This window comes from Metopolophium dirhodum, chromosome 7 (assembly GCF_019925205.1).
Source record: "Metopolophium dirhodum isolate CAU chromosome 7, ASM1992520v1, whole genome shotgun sequence".
NCBI classification, from domain to species: domain Eukaryota; kingdom Metazoa; phylum Arthropoda; class Insecta; order Hemiptera; family Aphididae; genus Metopolophium; species Metopolophium dirhodum.
The window spans coordinates 17291299-17316164 of record NC_083566.1 but is presented as its reverse complement, the minus strand read 5'-3'; the positions used below and the strand labels follow the sequence as shown (position 1 = coordinate 17316164).

The following is a 24866-nucleotide window of genomic DNA, read 5'->3' as shown; positions in this document are numbered from 1 at the left end:
CTAAAATCGCATAATCCATAACCAACATATTATGTACACTGTGCGTAAATTGTATTAATTACACTACACTCGTAAACTCATTGAAAAATAATAAATGACAATATTAATAGTGAAATATTCGGTGTAAGGTAATCGGTTCGGCCGTGTAAGCGTATAATATTATATATTAAGACGCACGCACAGTGCGCGCGCATGTGCGGATGTGCCGATTTCAATGCAAACCGCTCGTCGGCAGTCGCAGTTAGAGTCGGTGATGACATTCGTGAATCGTGGAATTTAGTACTAAATCGGTTTCGGGATCGTAGCAGCGGTAGTATTATCAGTTATCACTATTATCGATAGTAATTATTATTATTATACATTATAAAATATATTATAATATTATACCTACGTGGCGCGGGTGCGCGAGAACGAGAACTATATAGAAACATTTTTCGGTAAAAGAGAAATTCGAATTTTTTCGTTGTTCGATAATCAAATCAAATATTGTCTTCGTTATCGCGGCACGATCGGCTACGAATCTACGACGTCCGCGAGCCTCCTCTGCTGTGACGTCACCGTAGTGTAATCGTAGTAGGACTAGTAGTAGTAGAAGTAGTAGTAGTAGTAGTAGTAGTAGTAGTAGTATATTATTCTACTTGTAGTCGCTACTTCGCTAGTTTCGTTTCGGCGTTCGTCGCGCACGCGTATCCGGTTCTGAGTACGAAATAACATTATCATTATTATTGTCGTATCGTTAGTATAATATCGTTGTATTATTATTTTTATATACAATAATTGTTGTTATTATTATGGTGTGTTGACCATAAAATATAATTGTATTACAACATACCGACGGCGATATCATATTTTACACCCGTGCTGTTATCTCTTTGGATTTATGAAAAGTAGCAGCCGTTTGGTCGTCAATAATAGTGTAAGTACCTACCACAGATTTCTATATTATAGTAGGTACTTCAATATATTATGTCTATATGGTGTAGTATAGAAGTATGTGGTATCTACCCATGCCCCAAGGTTAATGTAAGTACTTAATATATTTTTTCTATTTATATTAACCTTGTCCATGCCCCAGGGTTTGCCTATCGACTATCATGATAATCTTAGTATCATATTATTATTATTATGATTATTCTACGTAATCCTGTATTGGCCAAATCGACCCGTCGCATTCTGGCATTTGCATATTATCATGATTAATTTTAATCATTATTCATTAGTCATTACTTTTGACGTTTGTTGTGTTGGTTTCTGTCGTTTTCGGATTTACCTACACGCAGACGTATTATTAGGTATCCTTAATAAAAAATTAAAACCGCTAAACATAATGTACATTGCAAATCAGACTCTTATTACTCGCTCTGTAAGTTGTACCTGCGTCCATTCTACAGGTAAAATTGATATAGTTATGACGTGATGACACTTACCTATTTGGTAATGTGTGTCCACGAAATATTAATACTATTATCCCCGAGCAGACACGTAACACATTTGTGTTGAATGAAAAAATCGTGTTAATGTGATTTCATTTTTTTCCAATGTCAAATTGAAGATAACCAGCATAATATTATATTTAATCATTGATTAGGTAATGCTTAAATCCGTAATTTTCTCAATATTATTGTTGGAACTAATGTAATACAAAACCACTAACCAGTTACATGGTTTTGAATGTATACGTTTTAAAGACTATCAAAACATAAGTAAATAAGTTAGTACTTATGTAATCTCATAATAATATGCTTTCAACCGAAGTGTCGTTGTTTATTTTAAATTATATCAAATTTATTGACAATTCAGTTGATATTAAAAATTTAAAAATAGGTAGGTATCTAAAAATGTACTAGGTACCTTAATATAGGTACTGCTTATAGTTAATATTGTGAATACAATCTACTATATTTTATATGTATCTTACCAATCTATGTCTGAATAATAATCTTATCTTCTAATATTGAAAATTGAATTTCTTAACAAAACCAAATTCTATGTTAGAAAGGTACTTACTTGGCAGTCACCACTTAGTTCATACATTTGTTACCTTTAGACAATTACCTATTATAATATAGATAAGTAGGTTACTAATACATTATTACAAATACCAAACTATTAACTTTGTTGAAATTGTGTTAAAATACTATTTATTAATTATTTGTAGGTACATATAGGTGCTTTTAATAATTTTAATAAAATATGTATTTATATTTATATGTGAAATATAGGCAACTATTATCAATATCACTGAAATCAATTTAAAGTAATATTAATGAATAACATTCAAAATGTATACAATACCCCACTACCTTATGAACAATTGATAAACAACAAAAAAAAACAATTGTATAGGTACTTATTTAATTTACAACACCTGTCTATTTAAATCTAATTATATTGTATACTACAATAAATAATAAATTGTTCCTAATAATAATAGAATTTGGGCTAATAATTAAAATGTATCAAGTATATAGGTGTAATTTGGAAGGAATCTTGGGTGTGCTTAGCACTCTCAGTTTTGAAATTAGAATCTTCATTATTTATGCAAATTGTAGTTGAACTAACCAGATAAGAACTACAAGAATATTTTCTTATTTTATATTAATAAATTAATATGCATAGTCGTTATTAAATACATATTGAATGGAATGGTGTGAGTATGGGGGTGATTTGCTCATTGTGTCGATGATCACAAAACTGACAATAGAGGACATCAGCATCAGCAGTTTTTACTATTGAAATTTTGCTTTTGATTAGGTAGGAACTAGAGGCTGAGGACTCAGTAACCCACCACCTAAATCCAAGTACCTATTGCGGATATAGATTATAGGGATTGGTCATCAATGGTGTCAGTGTGTCACTGCCTGTTAAGACAAACATAAGCTAATTGAAGTCAAAAAGTATTCTAGTAGGTTATGATATAATATTGATAAAATACTTACTTTGTTATAGTCGAGATCTAAAATTTAAAACTAATATTATTTAAACCATTAAGACTATTTTTGCATTATATTGAATTGTTTTATTTTTTTCTTAAGATGCCATCACTAAAATAAAACTTTAATTTGTCTAAATATATATATTTAATTTTGTTATGTAAGTATGATTTACTTAAATGGTTCAAAATCAATCCCTTTTTTAATCCTTTACTTAAAAGAGTAAATTAAATATGCAGGATCATAAGTATTTAAATATAAATGCATCTTATCGGTCTATAAATAACTTATCTTCTATAAACCCAATATCCCATCTTCTTCTTCTTGGGTTTGTCGGCCACCAAGACCATTCTGTCACACATCCATTTCTCCAGCCTTCCCTATCAGCCGCTCGTGCTTTCCAATCCAGTCCTCCACGTTTTTTCTTATGACATCTTCCCACCTCAATCTGGGTCTCCCCGGTGGTCTTTTATTAACTGGGTTCTCGTCCATAACCATCCTTATAAGTTATAAGTTGATTCCGATTTCCGACTTCGCAAAGCATGTTCAGCCCATTGAAGTCTTTGGTTTCTGATTATGCTTAATATATAAATTATTATTATTCATTGCCTATTTAAAATTGAAACCAATCATAAAGTCATGAAAGTCTCTGTTTCCCTAATCTATTAAGTTATTAATTCTATTAGTATAATAATTAAAACAAAATAGATGGGAATTTAAATAATTATTCAGTCAAAATATTTGATAAATTTGTTATCATCCGTTACAATAGAAATGTAGCTATAATACTATAACTCGTACTATAATGTGTACCTGAAATACTATACAAAACCTATTAAATTAATGTTAATGATTATAATTTTAGTTAGCAAATACATGTAAATACCTATACATTTTTTATTTTTAACTCTGTTTCAATGTATACCTAGCGTTTGTACAAACCATATTTATATTTACTTGAAACAAATTTATTAATTAAGGAGGGTGATAAAATAGCAATGTTACTAATATACAATAGGTATATAAATAATTTCTTGATAAAAATCTTTAAATTAATTATCTTGCTTAGATAACCTATATTGAATCAAATTAAAAAAATGAATTAATTAATTACTTTGATAACTACCTAATATTATTTTGAGGATATGGTTGGTAATATTATGAGAATAATATGTAGGTAACATAATATTTTCATTTTTTAAAATGTCCTCGAAATAAATTTTTTATACAATATACAGGCTACAATACACATTTACTAGTGTCTTTATGTTATATTATTATTATTTTAAATATTATATTGATATAATGTTAAAATAGGGATTACAAATATGATAAAGTTCATACATCAATGCTGTAGCTTTAAATTTAAATTCAGATTATACTTACTTAAAAATCTGTTGTATAATTTCTTCTACTATGTGACAGCCGGTAGTCATCAGCTGTAATTCTCAAATTGTATACGTTTGTGACCACCAGCGCCCATAGTTGATCATTACTATTTACTACCGCGTCACATGATTGCCAGCGACAGTAAATGAATTTGGTTTATATTATTAACTTTTTTATGGCGCTACAATAAAGCACAAAAAAAAAGTGATTGATTCACTTTAAACACCAATATTACATTTTATGACTCACTTTACCTATAGTTAAAATTACTGACATAGGTATATCAATTGTATAGTTATTTTTAAAATAAGATCAGTTATATTTGTATGTTAAAAGTACCTCAAAATATTAATTTTTGGACTGCTGGACTGGTGGTAGTGCTAGTTTGATTTGTTGAAGGATATTGTTTTTCTTGTTTCGTTGTGCTTACTGCATTCAGTGACTGCATTTGTTTGACTCAACATGATTTAATGAACTTAATGCTCATGTTTGGTCATACGGTGTTTGTGAATGTTGGATATTATTATATAATATCAAATGTGTTTAATCGTTCTATAATACTGCAATCAGTTTATTATTTATAATTATCCATCAACTTTGCAGAATATTTTTAATAATATTTTATTTTACAGATATCAAATAGGTAAATAGGTATTACTTTATTATAAATATAGAGTATAAGCCTCTTAATAGGAACATAGATAATTGATATAATAGCGCTATTGAAACAAAATGTCTAAGGACGGGTCGGCCTACTATAAGAAGAAACCAATCGCCCATTAGAATCAATAGGTTGTTTGCCACATTTCAACTTAGTCCAAAAATGTTCCTAATAAGTAATAAGCACCTTCTACTGTATACATATTTACAATTTATATAAGTAGAGTTAAGTGGCTTTAATCCACTCATCTATTATAACACCAATAGGCAATAAGCAAGAAATTTGCTCTTGTATTAAAACAATGAATGTCTAATATGTCCTAATGATTATAAACAAAATATTAAATATAGTAAAAAAATAGTAAGTAGCAAAATAAGTATTTAAAGTACCTAGTTATTTTGCCACCTTCATAATTAATTTTTGAAGTGAAGCTGTAATTTCAATGTTGTGTACAAATTTAGAAGTGACTTACTCACTGATTTATTATTGTCTTTTAAATTTTAATTGACCATGATACAAATGTAAATACAAATCTGTATATAGGTAGTTATCATAAAACTTACTTAAATATTAGTGATAGTAATTTATAATAAAAAAAAAACATTTAATGGTGGGAGGGGCATTGTAAATCATAAGCATAACCATTAACAAATGTAGGTTACTAGTTTTTTATTAAAACTGTACCTAACATAGTTACAAAAATAGTTATAATTTTTAAATTATAAGTTATAAATGTTTTCATATAACATTTCATTGGTGGAGGGGTTGAAACCCCTCCTCAAACTCTTCATGTTCCTGGTTAGTGAATACTGATTATTTAAATTCACAAGGTTAAGTTAAAGGTCTTTTCAATTAATATTCTGTAGTCGTTACCAATTAAAAATGAATTATAATAATTAGTAGTCTAACTATATATTATATAGAATTAGAATATATATTAATATATACCTACCTAAAAGCTAAAAATTCCCCATACAAATTAAATACCACTTGTTACCTAACTAAATATAATATTTTGTTTAATACATGTTTCAGTTACCAAGTTTTTGAAATTAAAAATTAAAATGGAGAATTCTAAAGAAGAGAAAATTGCTTCAACTGTTGTTTCAGAAGAGCCATTGATTAGTACTTTAGATATTGGTCTTTTAGTGGTTATTGTAACAGTTGCATATTTTTGGTACATAAAAAGAGATAAACAGTCAAGTTCTTCAGAAAAAAAACCCTATACTATTCAGTAAGTATTATCTTTATTTTTCAACATATACATAAATTGCTTTCTATGACATTGTTATATTAGCTTTATCATAAATTATTTATATTTAAATATCATTTTTGTCGTCTGAGTACCTACTCTATTGTATTATTTTTTTAGTCTTTCAGGTAGTTTTAAAATTTAATATAAATTAATAATGTAATAACTGATAACAATATTGTAACATAATAATTTATAATGTTATATTGCAAATGCAAAAGTATAAACATACTAAAGAAATACAAACCGCATAGCAACCCTATGTGTATGAAAAATTTAATTAAATGAAGGTTGGACTATCTCATAATATGCAGTCTATCAATGAACGTGGTCTACCCAGTGGCGTAACTAAAGTTCAAATATTGGGGGGTGCTATAATAATTATGTATCGCTCACATAGTCTTAGGGAGATTTTCCCTCCATACCCCCTGACATGACATATTACCAATATTTAGATTATACTATTATTCACAATACCTTAATTTGAAAAAAAATTTAACATATTTTATTTTTTTATTTTATTAAAATTTAAAATGTGTTAAACATAATTTCCTATCAATAGTTGCAACGTTGCAAGTGTGTTAAATATTTTGTCTAAAACAATGTCATTAGCTAGGTCTGGTAGTGGTCTCCAAATGGAAATTTATTAAATTATTTGATCTTGTTTTGACACTGTAAAAATTGTGTTTGTAAATAGTTTTCTTTGAATATCATAGTCTTAGTATGAACATAGAAGTTCACTTAGCTGGATGGGAAACGTCCAATAATATGTAATTTTTTCTCAACATTTTACGATTTTTAACCATATTTCTGAAAATACCTTATCTGTTCTCATATTTTGATATGACTCATTGACTGACACTATTAATAATAATTTCAATCTTCCCTAATGTAGCTGTTTTGAATTGTAGTATTGTACTGAGTATGTCTATAACTCCTAACAAATCTCTCAAAACAATTACTCAAACTATAAATTGAAATTTTGTAATTTAAGATTATAATCATATATATTATTTCTAATGTCAACATCCATTTTTCTCAACGAATACTGTACCATATTCAATAAACCGCACACCTTACGGTGCGTTATTGCTTCTGCTTCTGACATCGTTCAATCACTTTTCGTTAAATGCCCTACTTCGTTAAAAACTATGTTTAAATTGAAACAAAAATTTACCATTGGCCAACGTCTCTAATAATAATAATAATGGATACGCAGCTCACCAACATCATGGGCAACTGTGACTAATAGAAATGCACTTAACAAACACATTTTTTCGACTATAGGATGTAGAAAATAATCCCTTCTTCAAATACATTTTCAGATATTCAATATTAAAACGTAATAGCTTAACGTGCTCCTCTATGGTTTTTGGAACATACATAAAAAAATTAATTTTTTTACATACTTCAAGAACATATTATACCATTTATCACACCTCTGTAATTGTAACACATGGGCCAACTAGTACAATAATATTATAATATAATTGGTATGCAAGATAAGAAAAAGAATAATAATAATGAATTCTTAAGAATAAAATCTGAAAGACCTCCAAAGACTTACTATTCATTGTGTATTAGCACTGGTTTCCGGACCCACAAAATGCTTTAATAGTGAAGGGGTACAAAAGGAGCATTCCCCCCCCCCCCCCCAGTTGACATAGTTTCCCTATGTTTTACACTGTGTTTAGCCATTTTTTGTACTTCTGCCCTCCCCAAAATTAAGCCTTACTCACAGTAAAAAATCTTACATCCGTCTAACCATTTTCTAAAACATAACATAATCCAACTTCTCTTGGTCCACCAATTCTTCAACCATAATTGTTATTACTGATTAGTGTCTTCTTCATCATCTTGTCTAAATTTAAATGCAGTTTTTAAAACGGCAAGTCAAAAGCTCCCCTTATTATTTTCCGTTCACCAGGCAACAAACATATTTTGTCAATTTGAAATACCTTACCAGGATCTCCAAAATGTTTTGTTTTGTTAAAAAGGACGTTCAGAGATATTTCTACAGAGATGAATTCAGTGAAAAGCAGTATTTTTAGATCTTTCTATTAATTTTACTATTTGAACAAGTTGATTTTCAGTAACCTAAAAGTACTCAATCTCAATGATTTCACTGAGACTTAGTCCACTAGTTTTTCCGCTATTTGTGTTGGCGTATGTACAAAATTAATTTTCTTTAAGTACCATTTGGGTAGTTAGGAACCTTTTTTCCACAGCTGAAAACTTCTTGTAGTTTTCCTCGGTCATTTCTTTGATACGGTTTCACTTCACTACCACATTTGTGGCATTGTGTTGAACAAGGTAGCAGGGCATAATCTTGCAAGGATTTAACTGTGGATTCTTCAGTCAAAAAAATGCTTTACAATTCTTTTACAAGCATTTTAAAAAGTTTGCTTCTAATATATTCTTGCTTCTGAGTTTATCTAATATACCAGTAATGGGCAACTCAATGTTACAAGAGGGCCAATTTTTTGAGTTCAAAAATCTAGTGGGCCAGAAAATATTGATAACAAAAAAAAAAAAGTGTATTAACTATGCCCCTATAAATAATATAATATTATGACATTCAATAGTTCAATATTAAATAAGAATTCGTATCTACATTTTACAATAAACATTATATCGATTTTAATAATTTTATTAATATAATAAAATAAATTACAGAAAAATCCTATCATTTTATTTTTTTATAAAGTATTATGAAATGTAGCACGGGCCAATTAAAAATGGTACAGTTGCCAGTTGCCCATCTTTGTGATATACTATTAAGTTCTATGTACCACCAATGACACTAAACAATCTATACTGTTGTTATGCAGGTTGTACACTCTCTCTTCGCCTCACTACCACTCGCTTATATTTAGCGACATACGTTACCTATTGATTTTATCGATGATAGGCACTGGGAAAATCAAAGATAAAATGTATAAATTGATTAAAAATAATGATAATACCAATAATGCTATGATGACATATTCTATCTAAAGTTAATAAATAAACAAAAATAGAACACAAAACTTAATAAACCGCATACTATATTCATATTTTTAGTTAAGTAGTACACAAATTGAAGGTAAACTGCAAATTAAAAAATAGCCAAAGGTTGCTTTAAACATTTTTAAATGTTATACACCCTTAGTATCAGCATACCAAATTTATAAGGGATCCAAGTTAAACCAATCCCCTACAATTATATACTTTATTCGGTTAACTTATTTTGGGGAAATAATAAAGCCCCAAAGGTTGATGCAATACCTCTATAGAAAATAAAATAGCACTTGAGCGACTAATGTCGGGTTAAAATGGTTAAACAGTTATTGTATAATTTATATGGCTATCATATAGATTTATTATATTTTAAATTATATTCAATCACTAAAAATTGAATTTGAATTGTTCAGGCCATCTTCGTTGAGTTCTATTGAGCAGACCTCCAATAGTTCTTTTATAAAAAAACTAAAATCAACCGGTCGTAGTTTAGTAGTATTTTATGGAAGTCAAACTGGGACTGCAGAAGAATTTGCTGGAAGAATAGCCAAAGAAGGGGCCAGATATAAAATGAAAGGAATGGTAGCCGATCCTGAAGAATGTGATATGGTAAATATAAGTTTAAATAATTGAGTAAATGTTTAACATATGTTTGTGTTTATTAATGACAGAATAATAAGTATTATTTTAATATGCGTTAATGTTTTGGTATGGAAATGCGCGCATTTAAAAATTATACTATAAAACCTATAATATAACATTTTTGATACTTTTTTTTCAACTTGTGCAACATAATTAAATCTTTTGGTACAATTATGCCATTAATTATTTTATTTGATATGTGTTTGAAGTTGATTATGTGTAATATTTAGTTTCAAATAATTTATCCCTAGATAATGCTGAAATTCAAATTTATTTGATGATTTCTTATGCCCAATAATTGATATTGAATGTTGACAGTTTGTAAAATGATTTGGTAACAAGTATAAAATTGAGAGTTTCAATTGAAATAGAAGTTGAAGGTCATTTAACTACTGTGCCCATAAAATACAAGGTTTTTTTTCTTTATAGTGATCCAATGTCACAGTGTACAATATTATTTTGTAATGAAAAATATATAGTCGAACATTAAACATATTTTAATTATTACATTAGCATAAAATATATTTAAATTACTAAATTAAGTAAATAATTTGGAAATGCAAAATCTATAAAAACATATTTTTAACTAAAGCATAAACTATTATATTTTTTGATAAAACCGGCTACAGGAAGTCATTACTAATAGTACATAGTTGTAACTGTAGGATGCCTTAGAAACCTAGAAACATGCATGTTCTAATATATCAGACAATCTATTTTCATAAAAAAAAATACTAGTATACATTGTGAGTGTTTTTGAGTTTGTACTTTAAATTATCATGCCCGTCCAAGTACTTACATAATAATATATTAATACATTTTATAAGTTATATGGTTTTCCAGTTTCCTGAATTCCAAGCAACACTATTGAGTCTAGTATAGTATAATAGGTATTGTTATTCATTATTCTAATTTATGTACCTATTCAAAAAATTGCCTCATTGCCCAAAATGCATATTAATACAAACAGGAAATTTCCAGTTTCGTAGTAGGCCGATGATCATTCTCTGATCTTAATAACTAATTAAAAACGATTAAAGTCATCTTAAAATTATAATTTTTTTTTTTTAATATGTACAATATAATATTATATAATGTTGTAGCTTTTCTTTACAAGTTAATTTCTGGACTGTTAATATGCCCAAAGTTCTTACAAAAAATTTACTTTAGAGTACCAGCTTTTAATTCTAGAAACAATCCTCCCTTTCTGGTTCCTCAGTACTCTAACAACTTAAATGCAAATAGTCTGGAGTACCGACTTTTGAAATATTGTAATAATATACCTAATTAAGATTTTTGTTTTGACTCTAGCTAAATTAAAAAATATTGTTATGAATAGTATTCAAAAATTCTATGGAAATGTATTTTTGTATTTCCAATAATATGGTTTATTGAGCGGTTTGAGAGTAAATACGCCTATTATCAATATTGTAGAAGATAAGTTAATCCATGTCTGTTTTTTAAAGTCAATTTTTGTTATTTTAATTACTTAACTCAATAATTCAAATTCAAAAAGTAAAATATCGAAAATCGACTCTCATACAAGCCTAAATAAACTTCTTCTCTTCAATTTTTATAGTAAGTGTTCATACTGTAATGTCGCTCAATAAGCTATATTATTGGAAATACGAAACTAAGTTTCAGTATTTCACTAAAATTCACATTTGTAATTAATGTGTAAAGTGCTGCGTTATTGACATGTACGTGCACGTGCAGGTGCGCTTCGCTATTTATTTTATACACAGTCACTCCCACTAATGATCACTTACTACGCAAATATTTACATAAGCATGAACACAAATAGAAAATTGCCTATATTGAACTCATTAGAAACGGTCAATATGCATAACCCTATTGTACCTATTGTATTTTCTTACTATGAATTTTCTTTTTTTGTATATTACTAGATTTAAGTTTGTATGGTACATTTCTTGTTATCTTTATTTTTTGGGGTGTTAAATTTAAACAATTAAATAAATTATAAATTTAGGTCTCGGTGGTGCCGAAGTTTTTAAAATGTGTTAGGGCAATGATTTTGAAACTTCATGGCCTCAATATCTTAATTATTTAATGTAGAGATACCGTATATTTACTCATAATAAAGCTATGGTGTAAATAAAAGGTATGGCCCGACCTTAATATGGACTTCGGCACCACTGCTAAATCTTATTAGTCTAGGATTCAAAATTTGAAGCAGTATTAATTATTGTAATACATATTAATATACAATATAATTTAACAAGAAATATCAATAATAGTATTCATACAGAAAAAAGCAAAAAAAAAAAAACATTCATATGTGAAAAAAAGTAAAATTAAGTTGTTCTATTTTAATAAAAAGAAAATTATATTATTTAAAAAAATAAAAGCATTTACTTTAAAATCCTAACAGTAAATGTAAATATAACTAACCTAACCTATTCATATTTACATTTCGATTTAGTATTATGTATATTTTATTAATTATTATAATGGTTTTGTAACATATTTCAATATAATTAATAAAATATGTTGATATTAATTTTAACAATAATTAATATTTACACTCGATGGTAATCTAGGTATGGTAACCTAATCATAATCTAGTATTGTAGATATCACAATACTAAAATTAGTTTATATTAAAACTCATTTATAATAATAAATAATCATATAATATTATATTATAACATTATGCAGATACCTATTCAGTTTCGTACATTTCATATCTAAATGTTTAAATCCATAATTTTTTTTATTTTTGATAATTTATAATATATCTTGAAATATTTCAGCCTTGTTAGAATTATAAATTATAATTTTAAGTAACCTATAAATGTTATGAGTTATGGCAATAATGGTTAAATGTCAATAATTATGATTTTCAATAATTCTATTTAGTTGTGTACTTGTGTTAAGACTACTAAATGTTATAGATTCAAATTGGTTCTCGCCCAAAAAATCAAGATCCAAATTTACGAAACAATTATTGTATATTTAACTATCTGTTGTTCAAGTTGATTCCTGGATTATTTAAATGTGTAACTATTTGGTTCATTGTTCATTTGAATTAGTTTCTACTGGAATTAATTACTTAAACATTTTAAATCATTATATTTCATTTAAACGATATTAATATTTTATGTGTAATGTGTTACATAATCAATATATATTATATCATAAGGAAAATGCATGATATCAAGCTATTCATATATTATAATGTTATCTAACGTAATCTCATGTAATTGTTTCTAATTTTCATTTGATAATTGTATTTTACACAAAAAATTAACTATAAATCAAATCATTATCTTGTAATTTTTTCAAACCATTTCATCTTTACCTACTAAAAGTAAACAATTCTTTAATCTTTTGTTACATAGGTAGTATAAAAATTGAAAAGAAAAATGTCATCAACATGGTTCAACCATATTATTTAGTATATTATTTTATACTAACTGGAAACCAATTCAGATGTACTCTTTGAAATAAATCAGGAACCAAAGCAAACTATTTGAATCGGCTGTCATATAGTATGCGGTCTACTGGCAAACGCGTTCTACCGGCCGCTGTAGGATGCGGTCTACCTGCGACCGGCCAGTTTTTACATAGGCTTAAGTTTTTCTACACTTTTTTTTTCGGTCAACACTTTATCTTTATTGCCTTATACACAGATAACAATACTTCAACATTTTGTAAAAGTATGGGCTCAATAGCTCAGTACGTCATTTATTGCGCGACACCACAGTTTATAGTTTATACACTCAAAATGTTGGCAAAAGATTTTTATTTAATTATTAGAAGTGACGAATCAACCAAATAATAATACATATTATTGCAGGTATTTCATGGAAACATGGTGGCGAGGATTAAATAAATCGGATTTATTTAATGCATTTTTGAGAGATATGGCGGAAATTTTTGTATAACATATTATATTATATTTATTTATATTCATTGACAATAATTTTTTTGACAAACAAATTTTTAACAATTAATTTTTTACTAGGTATTACTACTATTTTAATTATACTATAATATTATGATATAGTTTTTAATTTATTTATTTTCGGTAGACCGCATACTATATTCGTAAATTCACCGGTAGATCGCATACTATACTCGTAAATTCACCGGTAGACCGCATACTATATGACAGCCATTTGGATCATTATTCTGAAGCAGATGTTATGTTTTTTCCACTGTTTGTCGTAACATTATCTAATTTTAAAGAGTGCTTCCAAATTGTATTTACATTTTAGATTCTGAGTGTATCAAGGAATGTATTGATTTTACAAAGATGTTTTCTTTTTTTTTGCTATAAACATTAGTTTTTGGGCAAAAGAAATGCTTTAAAAGTTTCAAGTAGCCTATTATATTTGCTGGAAATTGAGTCTAGTAGCTACTTTGAAGGGCGGTCATTGAATTGGCTCCCAATTTTGGGTAAATGAAAGTAGAAAGTAAATGTAGTCAACCCTTGAATTAGCTCCGAGAACTGTAAAATATTATTATTTAACAAGAGGTTCTTAATTTCTCATATTATACGCGCTTTTAATTAAGACTTCAAGATACTGAGGTTCCACTGTATTTATGTATAAAAATAAGCTAGTAATATACGACGCGGTGTTCAGCTTCATTATAATTGCTTAATTTTTAATTTTTTAGTATTCTTTAGCTTTAATTTTCCCCATTCTTGTAAAATTTTTTTACTTAACCTATTTATTTAATAATTGTAAGTATAAAAATAGATATATTAAGATATTTAAAGGTCAATGTTACAATGTAAAATATATGAACCCAATACGCATAAACAATGTGTTAAAATAAAGAATCATAGGTACCTACCATAAACTTATTTCATTATCATGAGTGTGACTGACATCAACTACTCTCGGACATAATATCAACTTTTAATTATTAGTAACATTTTGGTAACCAAATTTTTTGAAAAATGTATACACGATAAATAGTAGAAAATATGCTTCAATCTTCAACTTTGAGAGTGATTTCTGATAGCAAATTGCATCTAGTTGATACTTTTTAGAGGTCAAAATTGAAATTGACAGTATTTTATGTGTGTTCTCTTACAAATGTAAAAAAAAAAAAGGTTTTTCGCAGGTAAGAATTACTCTGGCTGTAATCCAACCACAACCAAATTTTCGCACTAGAAAGAGAATAACATTGACTGTGCAACTTGTTTTTAATAAAAAATACAAAAAAAGTTTTTATTGTTTAAAATTTCATTATTTTTGAGTTATTCAAACTTGAATAACTTTTTTTTTAGTTCTGATATTGATAAAATAATGACAACATTGCACAGTAAATGTTCTCTTTATAGTGTGAAAAATTGGTTGCTTAGCTTGTACTACAGCCTGAGTGGTTCTTACCCACCAAAAATAGTTTTTGCTATGTTTTACATTTGTAAGACGGAGACAACACATACAGGTGTAATGTCCTCTTAAACAATCGTTAGAACAAAAAAAAAAAATTAAGGAAAAATGGGAATTTTCATTCAAAAGCATTTTTTGACAAAAACAAATAATTGTATATTACTCTTGGAATCATCATCAAATGTTTTGTTAGCTTTTTTTATGTTAACACATTAATTACAGTAAACCTACTCAATGACGAATTACTTTCCCCCTCCCTTTTTTTTGAATCAATTTTTTCTTTCAAATTTATTATTGCAACACACCTTTCAGTATTTAGTAACATGTATCGTATCTATATATCATGTCTACATTTTTAGTCAAAAAATTATTTTTATTTTTAATCCTCAACAAGAATTTTATTTCTTGAAAATATATTACGTATTCAAAATTCATCTATAACTTTAAAATTAATGAATTACCTTATTGGATGTATTACTATATACAAAATGTATAAGTATTAAATGTGTTTTTATTAGGCACTTAAAATAAATAATATAGACATTAGATGAAGTATTTTAATTGGTTTACCATACCGTTTAAATAAATTTATTTATTATTAAAGTTTATGGCGCTGTAATAACTTAAAATTAAATTCGTTGAATTTTTCTGAAAAAGTATGAGTAATTTGATTTAGCGTATAATAAAAAACTGATTTTCAAATGACACTATGTATTTACAATACAGTACTAACTTTTAATTTGTAACTAATAAAAAATATTATTTTATTTTATGTCTTATACCATTTTATGTTGAATCATTTGTTGAAATATTTTTGTGTTATATCACTAACAAAATTCTTATCTATCTAAACTATATTATTATCAAAAGTTAGTTAAAAATATAAACCAACTATAAACATTAATAATATATAATGAATATTAATTATTAGTTTAATTTTTGTAATTGTTTTAATTTATGGTTTTAGGCAGACCTGGTGGAAATGAAAGAAATAAAAAAGTCATTGGCAATTTTTTGTATAGCAACTTATGGTGAGGGAGACCCGACTGATAATGCAATGGATTTCTACGAATGGCTTCAAAATGGTGATGCCGACCTAGAAGGATTGAATTATGCAGTAAGTATCTTATTAAGGTAATTTCAAATTCAAATTGTTATTGTTAGGGAGAATAGTAATCTGCTGTTCCTTGCTGTTACTGAATTTTATTATATTCATTCATATTTATAATTTCTACTTGATATTCTTATTCCCAACTGCCCATTTTAAGTTTACCATAATAGACCTTTAGTCTAAATCTTGGACTTAATTATTTAGAAAACAGTATTTTTATTAAAATTGTTATTACTTGTCTAACTTGTATGTTACCTATACTAATGGGTATCTGAGAAAATGTCTACGTGCGTTAATTAAATTAAATTTAATTCATACCGATGTTAGTGGAGGTCACCACAAAGTTATAGCTTATTTCATCCTATTTATATTTGACATTCATGAATAGTGAACAAATGTATATTTTAATCCAATCAATAATAATTTTTATTAACATATACTGATCAGGTTTCAAACACATACAATTTATACAAACCTAATTGTAAATTAAAGTACATAAATTATAAAATACTGATTCATGAGTTTGATGCATGTTATATGTTTTCCGTATGGAAAAAGCCAGCAACTTATAAAATATAATTTTTTCATTATGATAACATCTAAATATTTATTTTTTTTTTAGTTGAACTATCTCATTTTTCCACACATATTTTCCTATTATGAATTTATAATCAACTATCATGACATTTTTGTTATAACTTTTACTATTACCGAGCTCACAAATGTATTTAAGAACCAACTAGCATATAGATTCATAATTATTTATTTATTATTAGTTTCATATATTTATATAATATACTCTGTTCAGCAAGAGAAACTTCCGATTCTGCGCATCCCCGCGTCACCCTGCTATTGAAACCGGTTCCCCTGTGGCATGGTCTGCGCGGGTGGACCAATTTTGATCGGTAGGTTTTCTCGCTGAACAAAGTATAGATAGATTTTTTTAGATATTATTCATTGTCTAAATTATCTTCTATTTCTTACAGGTATTTGGATTGGGAAATAAGACTTATGAGCACTATAACGAAATTGCTATTTACATTGATCAACGTTTGGAAGAATTGGGTGCTACTAGAGTTCATGAAATTGGTCTAGGAGATGATGACGCCAAGTAAATATTAATATTATTTTTCATCATAAACCATATTTAAATTTAATATAAAATATTATTTTAAAAATATACATTTCAATCAAAGGACTTGTTATTATAATTAAATAGATAATATATTATGTTATTATTATTATCAATGCTAGGATTAAAAATATACTCTATTTGGGTTAGGAAATATTCTTGGTGACCATGTGCACCATGGGGATGATAGACAAGCTTTGCATGACACCAACCAACAAAAACTGGTCGCCGAGTATGTTTCTTAAATTGAAAAGAATATTCTTTATGAAAAAAATTTAAACACCCAGTTGATGACAAAATTCTAGCAGTGTTATGAAAAAAATAAATAGTATTTAGTTCTCACCTCTAAGGTTTAGATAAACCTAGAACAATTTTCTCTAACATAAACATTTAAATTCTTGTATTAATATGTGTTTTTTTACAACCTTTCTAACTCAACTTAACTTTTCATTTTAATGTTATAGTATTTAAATAATAAACATAAATTAATATTAACTTATATTTTAGTATTGAAGATGACTTTGTTTCTTGGAAAGAAAAATTATGGGATAGTGTTTGCTCCCATTATGGTATTGAAGAAACTGGTGAAGAAAGTAATATTAGACAATACAAATTAGTAGACTGTTCTGAAGTTTTACCAGAGCGAATATTTTCGGGTGAAATATCACGACTTAAATCTTATGAAAACCAAAGATTGTAAGTTTTATTAAATATGTTGAGTTTATTACCTTATATATGAGGACACCAAACCCATATTTGTATTCTTCTTTTTATAATTGTACAACATAGAAAATGTACATTTAGTATCATAACATTTTGTGTATTTAACATTAATTTATATTAAAATGATTGACTTATTATCATATTTAAACTTAAAAGGTTATAATATTACCTTTTTTTTCTTCGTATTATCGAGGACCGAGGAGAGAACCACAATTTGCATTACAGCTCCCCGGGGCTATAATATTATCTAGAATCTAGATGCTACAATATAGTCATGAGAATTTTAAAATTATAATATTTTACATAGTTATAACTTACTTTAAAATTACAATATCAATAAAAGACTATGGGTGTCTAAAATTATGTTACTTTAAGTTTGATGATCGGTCGATTGTGAGTGCTCGATTCACATAATATTAAAACGAACAACACAAATTTGATTCTGCTGAATGTAAATTTTCTATGTTGTACATTTGTATAACGGATACAACACGTCATGGGAGATTGGCATCCTCCTTATGAGGATTTTATGTGTATAATTTATTGATTTGGATGTATATTTTTTCAGCCCATTTGATGTTAAGAACCCATATTTATCCAAAATATCAGTTAATCGTGAGCTCCACAAGTCAGGTGATCGCTCTTGTATGCATATTGAGTTTGATATTGATGGATCAAAAATGAGGTATGACACAGGAGATCATGTGGCCGTCTATCCCAAAAATTCTTCTGAATTAGTAGACAAAATTGGAGAATTGTTAAATGCAGATCTAGATATTGTATTTTCATTGTTGAACACTGATGGTAATAGTTTGTAATATTTCATGTTTAATATAAATTTGATGTTACTTAATTTTTTTTTTGCAGAGGAATCCAGTAAAAAACATCCATTTCCTTGTCCTTGTACTTATCGAACAGCCTTAACTTATTATTTGGATATAACTTCAAATCCACGCACACATATTATGAAAGAATTAATAGAATATGCAAGTGATCCAAAGGTTTGTTTTTGTTGTATTACCATTAATTTATTTATTATGAAATTTTATTATTTTAGATTCTGAGTGGAAAGATGAATGTATCGATTTTACAATGATGTGTTTTTTTTTTTTTGTGTGTGTCTGTCATCACGGTTTGGGGCAGTAAAACTGCTTTGATTTTCTTCAACAGTATCTTGTTGGATGGGGAAATGAATCTAGTTGGTGCATTGGGTCAAAATTTAAAATTCCCAATAGTTTTCAATAGCGCAGGGAAAAACAACATAAAAATTAAGGGAAAACGGGAATTTTTACGCAAAACGGTTTTTGACAAAATTGATATTGGTTTTTGGTGCAACTTGAAAACAAATTAACGTATATACATGAAATTTTCAATAGTTTATATTCACATTTTCTAAACATGATAAATGCTTGAAAATTTAATACAAGGTTCCTACTATAGTATTACAATGTCATTTAAAAAATATCAAAAATCCTTAGTCGCAGTTTTTTTTTATAGGCATTTAAAGTTCAAATATTGACAAAATACGGAAAAATCACGAAAATTAGCAAATTATTGCTATAATATATTATATATTTTTACAAGATTGGATATTCACACAATTTCTCCTGTAGTGGTTTTGTTATTTTATTGTTATTCAAAAACAAATGAACAAATACACCATAACATTTTGAAAATATTTTGACTCTTTTTGAGCTGTTTACGAACATTATCAGTTTTCAATTTTTTTAGTTTTTTTTGCTATAAATATCAATAAAATTTTATTTGTTGGGTAAAAAACGTGAAAATTTAATGCAAGTCTCCTGATATATTGTTATAATAGCACTTGAAAAATATTAAAAATACATAGGCACAATTTTTTTTCATAAGCATTTAAAGTTCAAATTTTGACAAAATATTTATCAAATTAAAAATTGAATAATTATTTTGTAGTTAAAAATTTATAAAATGTTCAACTTTTATAGCTAAGGGTTGAAAATTTAAAACAAGGTTCCATGTAAATATGTTATATATTATTCACAATAATATCATCAAATATACTTGGTAGTATCATAGACTGACTAACCGCTTTGCCCAGAATCAATTTTCCCATACAAAGATATTATAATTTTGAATTCAAATTTAATATCATTCATTACAGTGACCCACTTGTAACCTACTGTACAGCAGAGCGACATCCACTTACCCACTTTTTTTGTTCGTTTGGTTTTAGGATCAAGAAAAATTAAAGCTTATGGCAAGCTCAACCCCAGAGGGCAAAAAAGAATTTCATGAATGGATTTTGCGTGATAACCGTAATATTGTTCATATTTTGGAAGATTTACCGAGTGTCAAACCTAATTTGGACCATTTATGTGAACTACTTCCACGATTGCAGTGTCGTTATTATTCAATATCCTCGTCACCAAAAGTGTACCCAAAATCTATTCATATTACAGCAGTTCTAGTAGACTACACTACTCCTACTAATCGTGTCAATAAAGGTGTTGCTACTAACTTATTAGCCCAACTGAAACCAACCAATGACGAACTTCCACAACCTACTATACCTATTTATATTAGACGATCTCAATTCAGGTAAATATTTTATGTAGTTTAAATGAAAATAATTAAATATAAATTTTAAAAAAATCACATTATATGCTTAATGTTGGCTTATGATTCTTCAAAATGTTGGGTTACTTAGGCCTTGATACAATTTATATTTATAGATTGCCCCCTAAGAGTCAAACTCCAATTATAATGATTGGTCCCGGTACTGGATTAGCACCATTCCGAGGTTTTATACAAGAAAGAGATTATGCACGTAAAGAAGGTTTGTAGTTTATAATTTTGATTATATTTTCCGTAAATGTATGCATTAAAGATATATTTTAGATTCTGAGTGGAGCGAGGAAGCTAGTGGTTTTACTATAGTGTTTATTTTATTTATTTATTTTTTTTATCCTGTATACAAAATTTCTACCAGAAGGAATGTTTCGATTTCAACATATAGTATCTTATCTTTTAGCAAATTGGATCAAGATGGTACTTTAGATAGGTCATTTTTCGATTTTTTATAGTTATTTAATGCAACGGGAAAAACCACCAACAAATTACAAAAAACCACTTAATATGAGATTTTTAATTCTAACGCTTTGTTATGATCATAGAAACGAATAAAAAGTTATAATATTATAATATCAATTTACCTTACAGACCATAATAAATAATAACAATATAAAATACCCAGACTGACAAACCGTTTCCGCTCAGAATCGTTTTTCTTATACAATGCTATTATATCATTGAATTCAAGTAACCTACTGTACAGCAGAGCAACATCACATACCCGCTTTTTTTTTTAATTAAATGTTTTGTTTCTTATATAGGCAGAGAAATAGGAGAAATGGTTCTGTACTTTGGATGTCGAAAGAAGGATGAAGACTTCATTTATGAAAATGAATTACAAGAATATGTTGCTAATGGAACCTTAACAAAGGTAAATTGAAAATGTATTTTAATATTGCATCATTATTAACATATATTTGTTACTATAATATTCGACAAAATAATATTTAACAAATTCACTATTCACTATTTTTGAAATAATTTAGCTACATTTGGCATTTTCGCGTGACCAACCTGAAAAGCAGTATGTGACACATTTGTTAGAACAAAATGCTGATGAACTGTGGAATATAATTGGTGAAAAAAGTGGTCATTTATATGTTTGTGGGTATGTATCATTGCTCTAAAATGTGAAATAATTTTAAATGTATATGATATTAATTTTTCGAATGCTTAGTGATGCAAGGAGCATGGCAAAGGATGTGCATAATATTATTGAAAAAGTTGTCATGGAAAAAGGTCAAATGACCAATAGTCAAGCACTCAATTACGTTAAAAAAATGGAACAACAGAAAAGATATTCTGCTGATGTGTGGAGCTGATTTGTGACACTGTTACAAACTTTGTTTTTTATAAATGTACAATGTTGAACAATTTTTTTAAGAAACATTTAAAGAATAATACATTTAAAAAAAAATAATAACAACACAAATGAAAGAGATGTTGGCTTCTTATCTGTTTTAGTTATTAATTATTTTATATTGTTGTGAAAAATGTATAAAAAAAATATTACAATATTTCCGTTATAAAGCAATTTTAAATTATATATGAAATGTTTTACTGTTGGAAATTTTATAACTTCTATTAAAACTATTAGATATATTATTATAAATATTTTTATTAAATCAACAAATTAGTGGTATTTTTTCCTTATAAATAGTATGCTCAATAACACCATTCAAAAGTATAATCAAAACTAAAGTAAATTGCTTATATATATTTATTTTTGGTTTCCAATAATTATAATTATATATTATATTAGTATACTTCTCTTTTTTACTCATAAAATCCAGGAAAATATTACTAAATCAAAATACAATATTTTTGGTATCTTTAACTATAAATGTATTCATTATTTTTATTATTTTTATTGAAGTAATTTGAAATAAAAACAAGTTCGACATATATCAATATTATATAATGGTATATAATGTGAATTAAAATAATATTAAAAATGTGTTAGATTTTAGTTACACAGTTGACTCTTGATAATTTAAAACTTTCTGTAATTGAAAGTAATTGCTTGTTCCCTTAAAAATGTCGCAGTAATTCAAATAAAAACAATTCATTTAATTACAGTAGAAAATTAGTAGTACAATTTTGGGGAAAACTAACCTACAACACTTGACAATTCAAAGTTCAACGCTAAACAATTGAAAGTATATTCACCAAAATATTTTTCTTATAATCTTACCATTAATAATTTATCTAATAATAATACCTTAAAATTGTGTATACGTTTAGCTTATTATTTCTGATAATTATTAAATTATTACCATAGGTACAAATTTTAGAACTCAGTAATTCGAATTGTGTTTTTGCCCTCTTGATATTTAAAACCGCTTAGTAAAGTGTTAATTTTAATCATGGTAATTCAATATTTTTCATGAGTTCTATCAACTTTGAATTATTGAAAGTCGACTGTAATATGTAGAATATATTCTATGTCAGTGATCACCAATTAATATTTTTGAAGGGCCACATTTCGAATCTGCAAACCTAACATATAATACTATCATACTATCGGTTTTTAATTTATTTTCTTGTCTGCGAGTTGTAATAAATTTGTCCGCAGGCCACCATTTGCTGACCCTTGTTCTATACTATTAAAAGAAATGTAAAGTATTTTGCTTTAGTGAAAGTGACATTCCTGAACTCCGTATTTTGTAATGTATTGTTTAAAAATACTTAAAAATTGTTCATATTATAACTAAACTATTTATTTTTTTTATCGTATGCAAATGCTCTGATAAAACTAAAAACGAGTGAGACATTTTCTGAATAATTATAATTTTTATAAGCAATTAGGTATTTTGTTGGCATAATATTATAAAATGATTGCTATTTTCAAACAAATGTTGTAATAATTTAAGAGAAACTTATTTTAATACCTACCTATTGTTTAATAAAATACTGTATTATGTTCGGTTATTTATTTTTAACCATTTTCATAGTGAAAACATTCATTGTGTACTTAACGTGGCGTGTATTAATGTATTATATTTTTTCATTTGGGTCCCTATACAAAATATTAGGTTTTTTAGTCGACTTAACTTTAGATTATCCTAGTAATTGTAATGAAAACATTTTCCAAAAGTCTTCCACAGCTAAATTGCTAGTTACCACAAATATAAGCCAATGTTTAATTGCTTGTATTTTTTTTGTAGTGGGATTAATATAATTACATTGATGTTGTAGGCACTATGATGATTGATAAATTACTCAACTTGTTTAAGTTGATTTGATTTTAAATACGTACTTTAATTATGTGATGGTGAAAAAAATTTTAATGGTTCATTTTTAATTTTGTATTCACAGAAATATATTTTGTTTGTATAACTTTTTGATATAAAATGTGCTGGTATGATGGGTTTGTTACAAATGTATTTAAATTCTTATGTATTTATTTATTTTTAAAACTTTCTTCAATTTTTTAAAAAATGGTGTACTTTTTTGTGATATATTTTTATGAGCGTTAACAATGTAGTAAGCATTTAAGAATCTTCCTTTATTCAGACTAACAGGAAATAGGTAAACTTGTCTGTGATAATTACACAACTAACTCATTGAATACCATCAATTGTGTTAAATGTTTTGAACTATTATCAAATAAATATTATTAATATATATAATATATATGTATAAATATTGATTATACTTACGATACCTTCTTCCTGAACATGTTATTAGTTCTACCTAATACATATTTTATATTTTAACTATAATAAGGAATATAATGCTTTGGTATGTTTTTGCCATTTTTTTCCAGAATTTATTTATTGGAGTACGTAGCCACCGTATATTATCTGGTAGTATGTTTATCTGTTTATGACATTATGATTAGGTAATGATAATACCTATTCCAGGTGGCTGGTTGCATTAAGTATTAACAATCACTATATTATATTTATTTAATCAATAATGAGCTAATGATCCTTTAAACATGATTAATGGCCATATTTAGGTTGCCTAGGTTAGATTAATTTTATGAAACCATTAAATTAATTAATTTTTCATGCAACCTAGCAATAGTCTTGCTTAATG

General features: G+C 27.1%; 1 protein-coding gene across 1 annotated transcript; it reads left to right on the top strand.

Annotated features, from left to right (window-relative positions):
• The first annotated feature begins 1312 nt into the window (after positions 1-1312).
• LOC132949346 (NADPH--cytochrome P450 reductase-like) lies at positions 1313-24456 on the top strand. Its single transcript, XM_061020196.1, has 13 exons — positions 1313-1391; positions 6019-6217; positions 9649-9844; positions 16214-16363; positions 17344-17468; positions 17997-18185; positions 18781-19016; positions 19080-19213; positions 20425-20789; positions 20924-21027; positions 21584-21693; positions 21809-21930; positions 22000-24456. The coding sequence occupies exons 1-13, from the start codon at positions 1328-1330 to the stop codon at positions 22142-22144; spliced, it is 2139 nt and encodes a 712-aa protein (XP_060876179.1). The 5' UTR covers positions 1313-1327; the 3' UTR covers positions 22145-24456.
• The last annotated feature ends 410 nt before the right edge of the window (positions 24457-24866 follow it).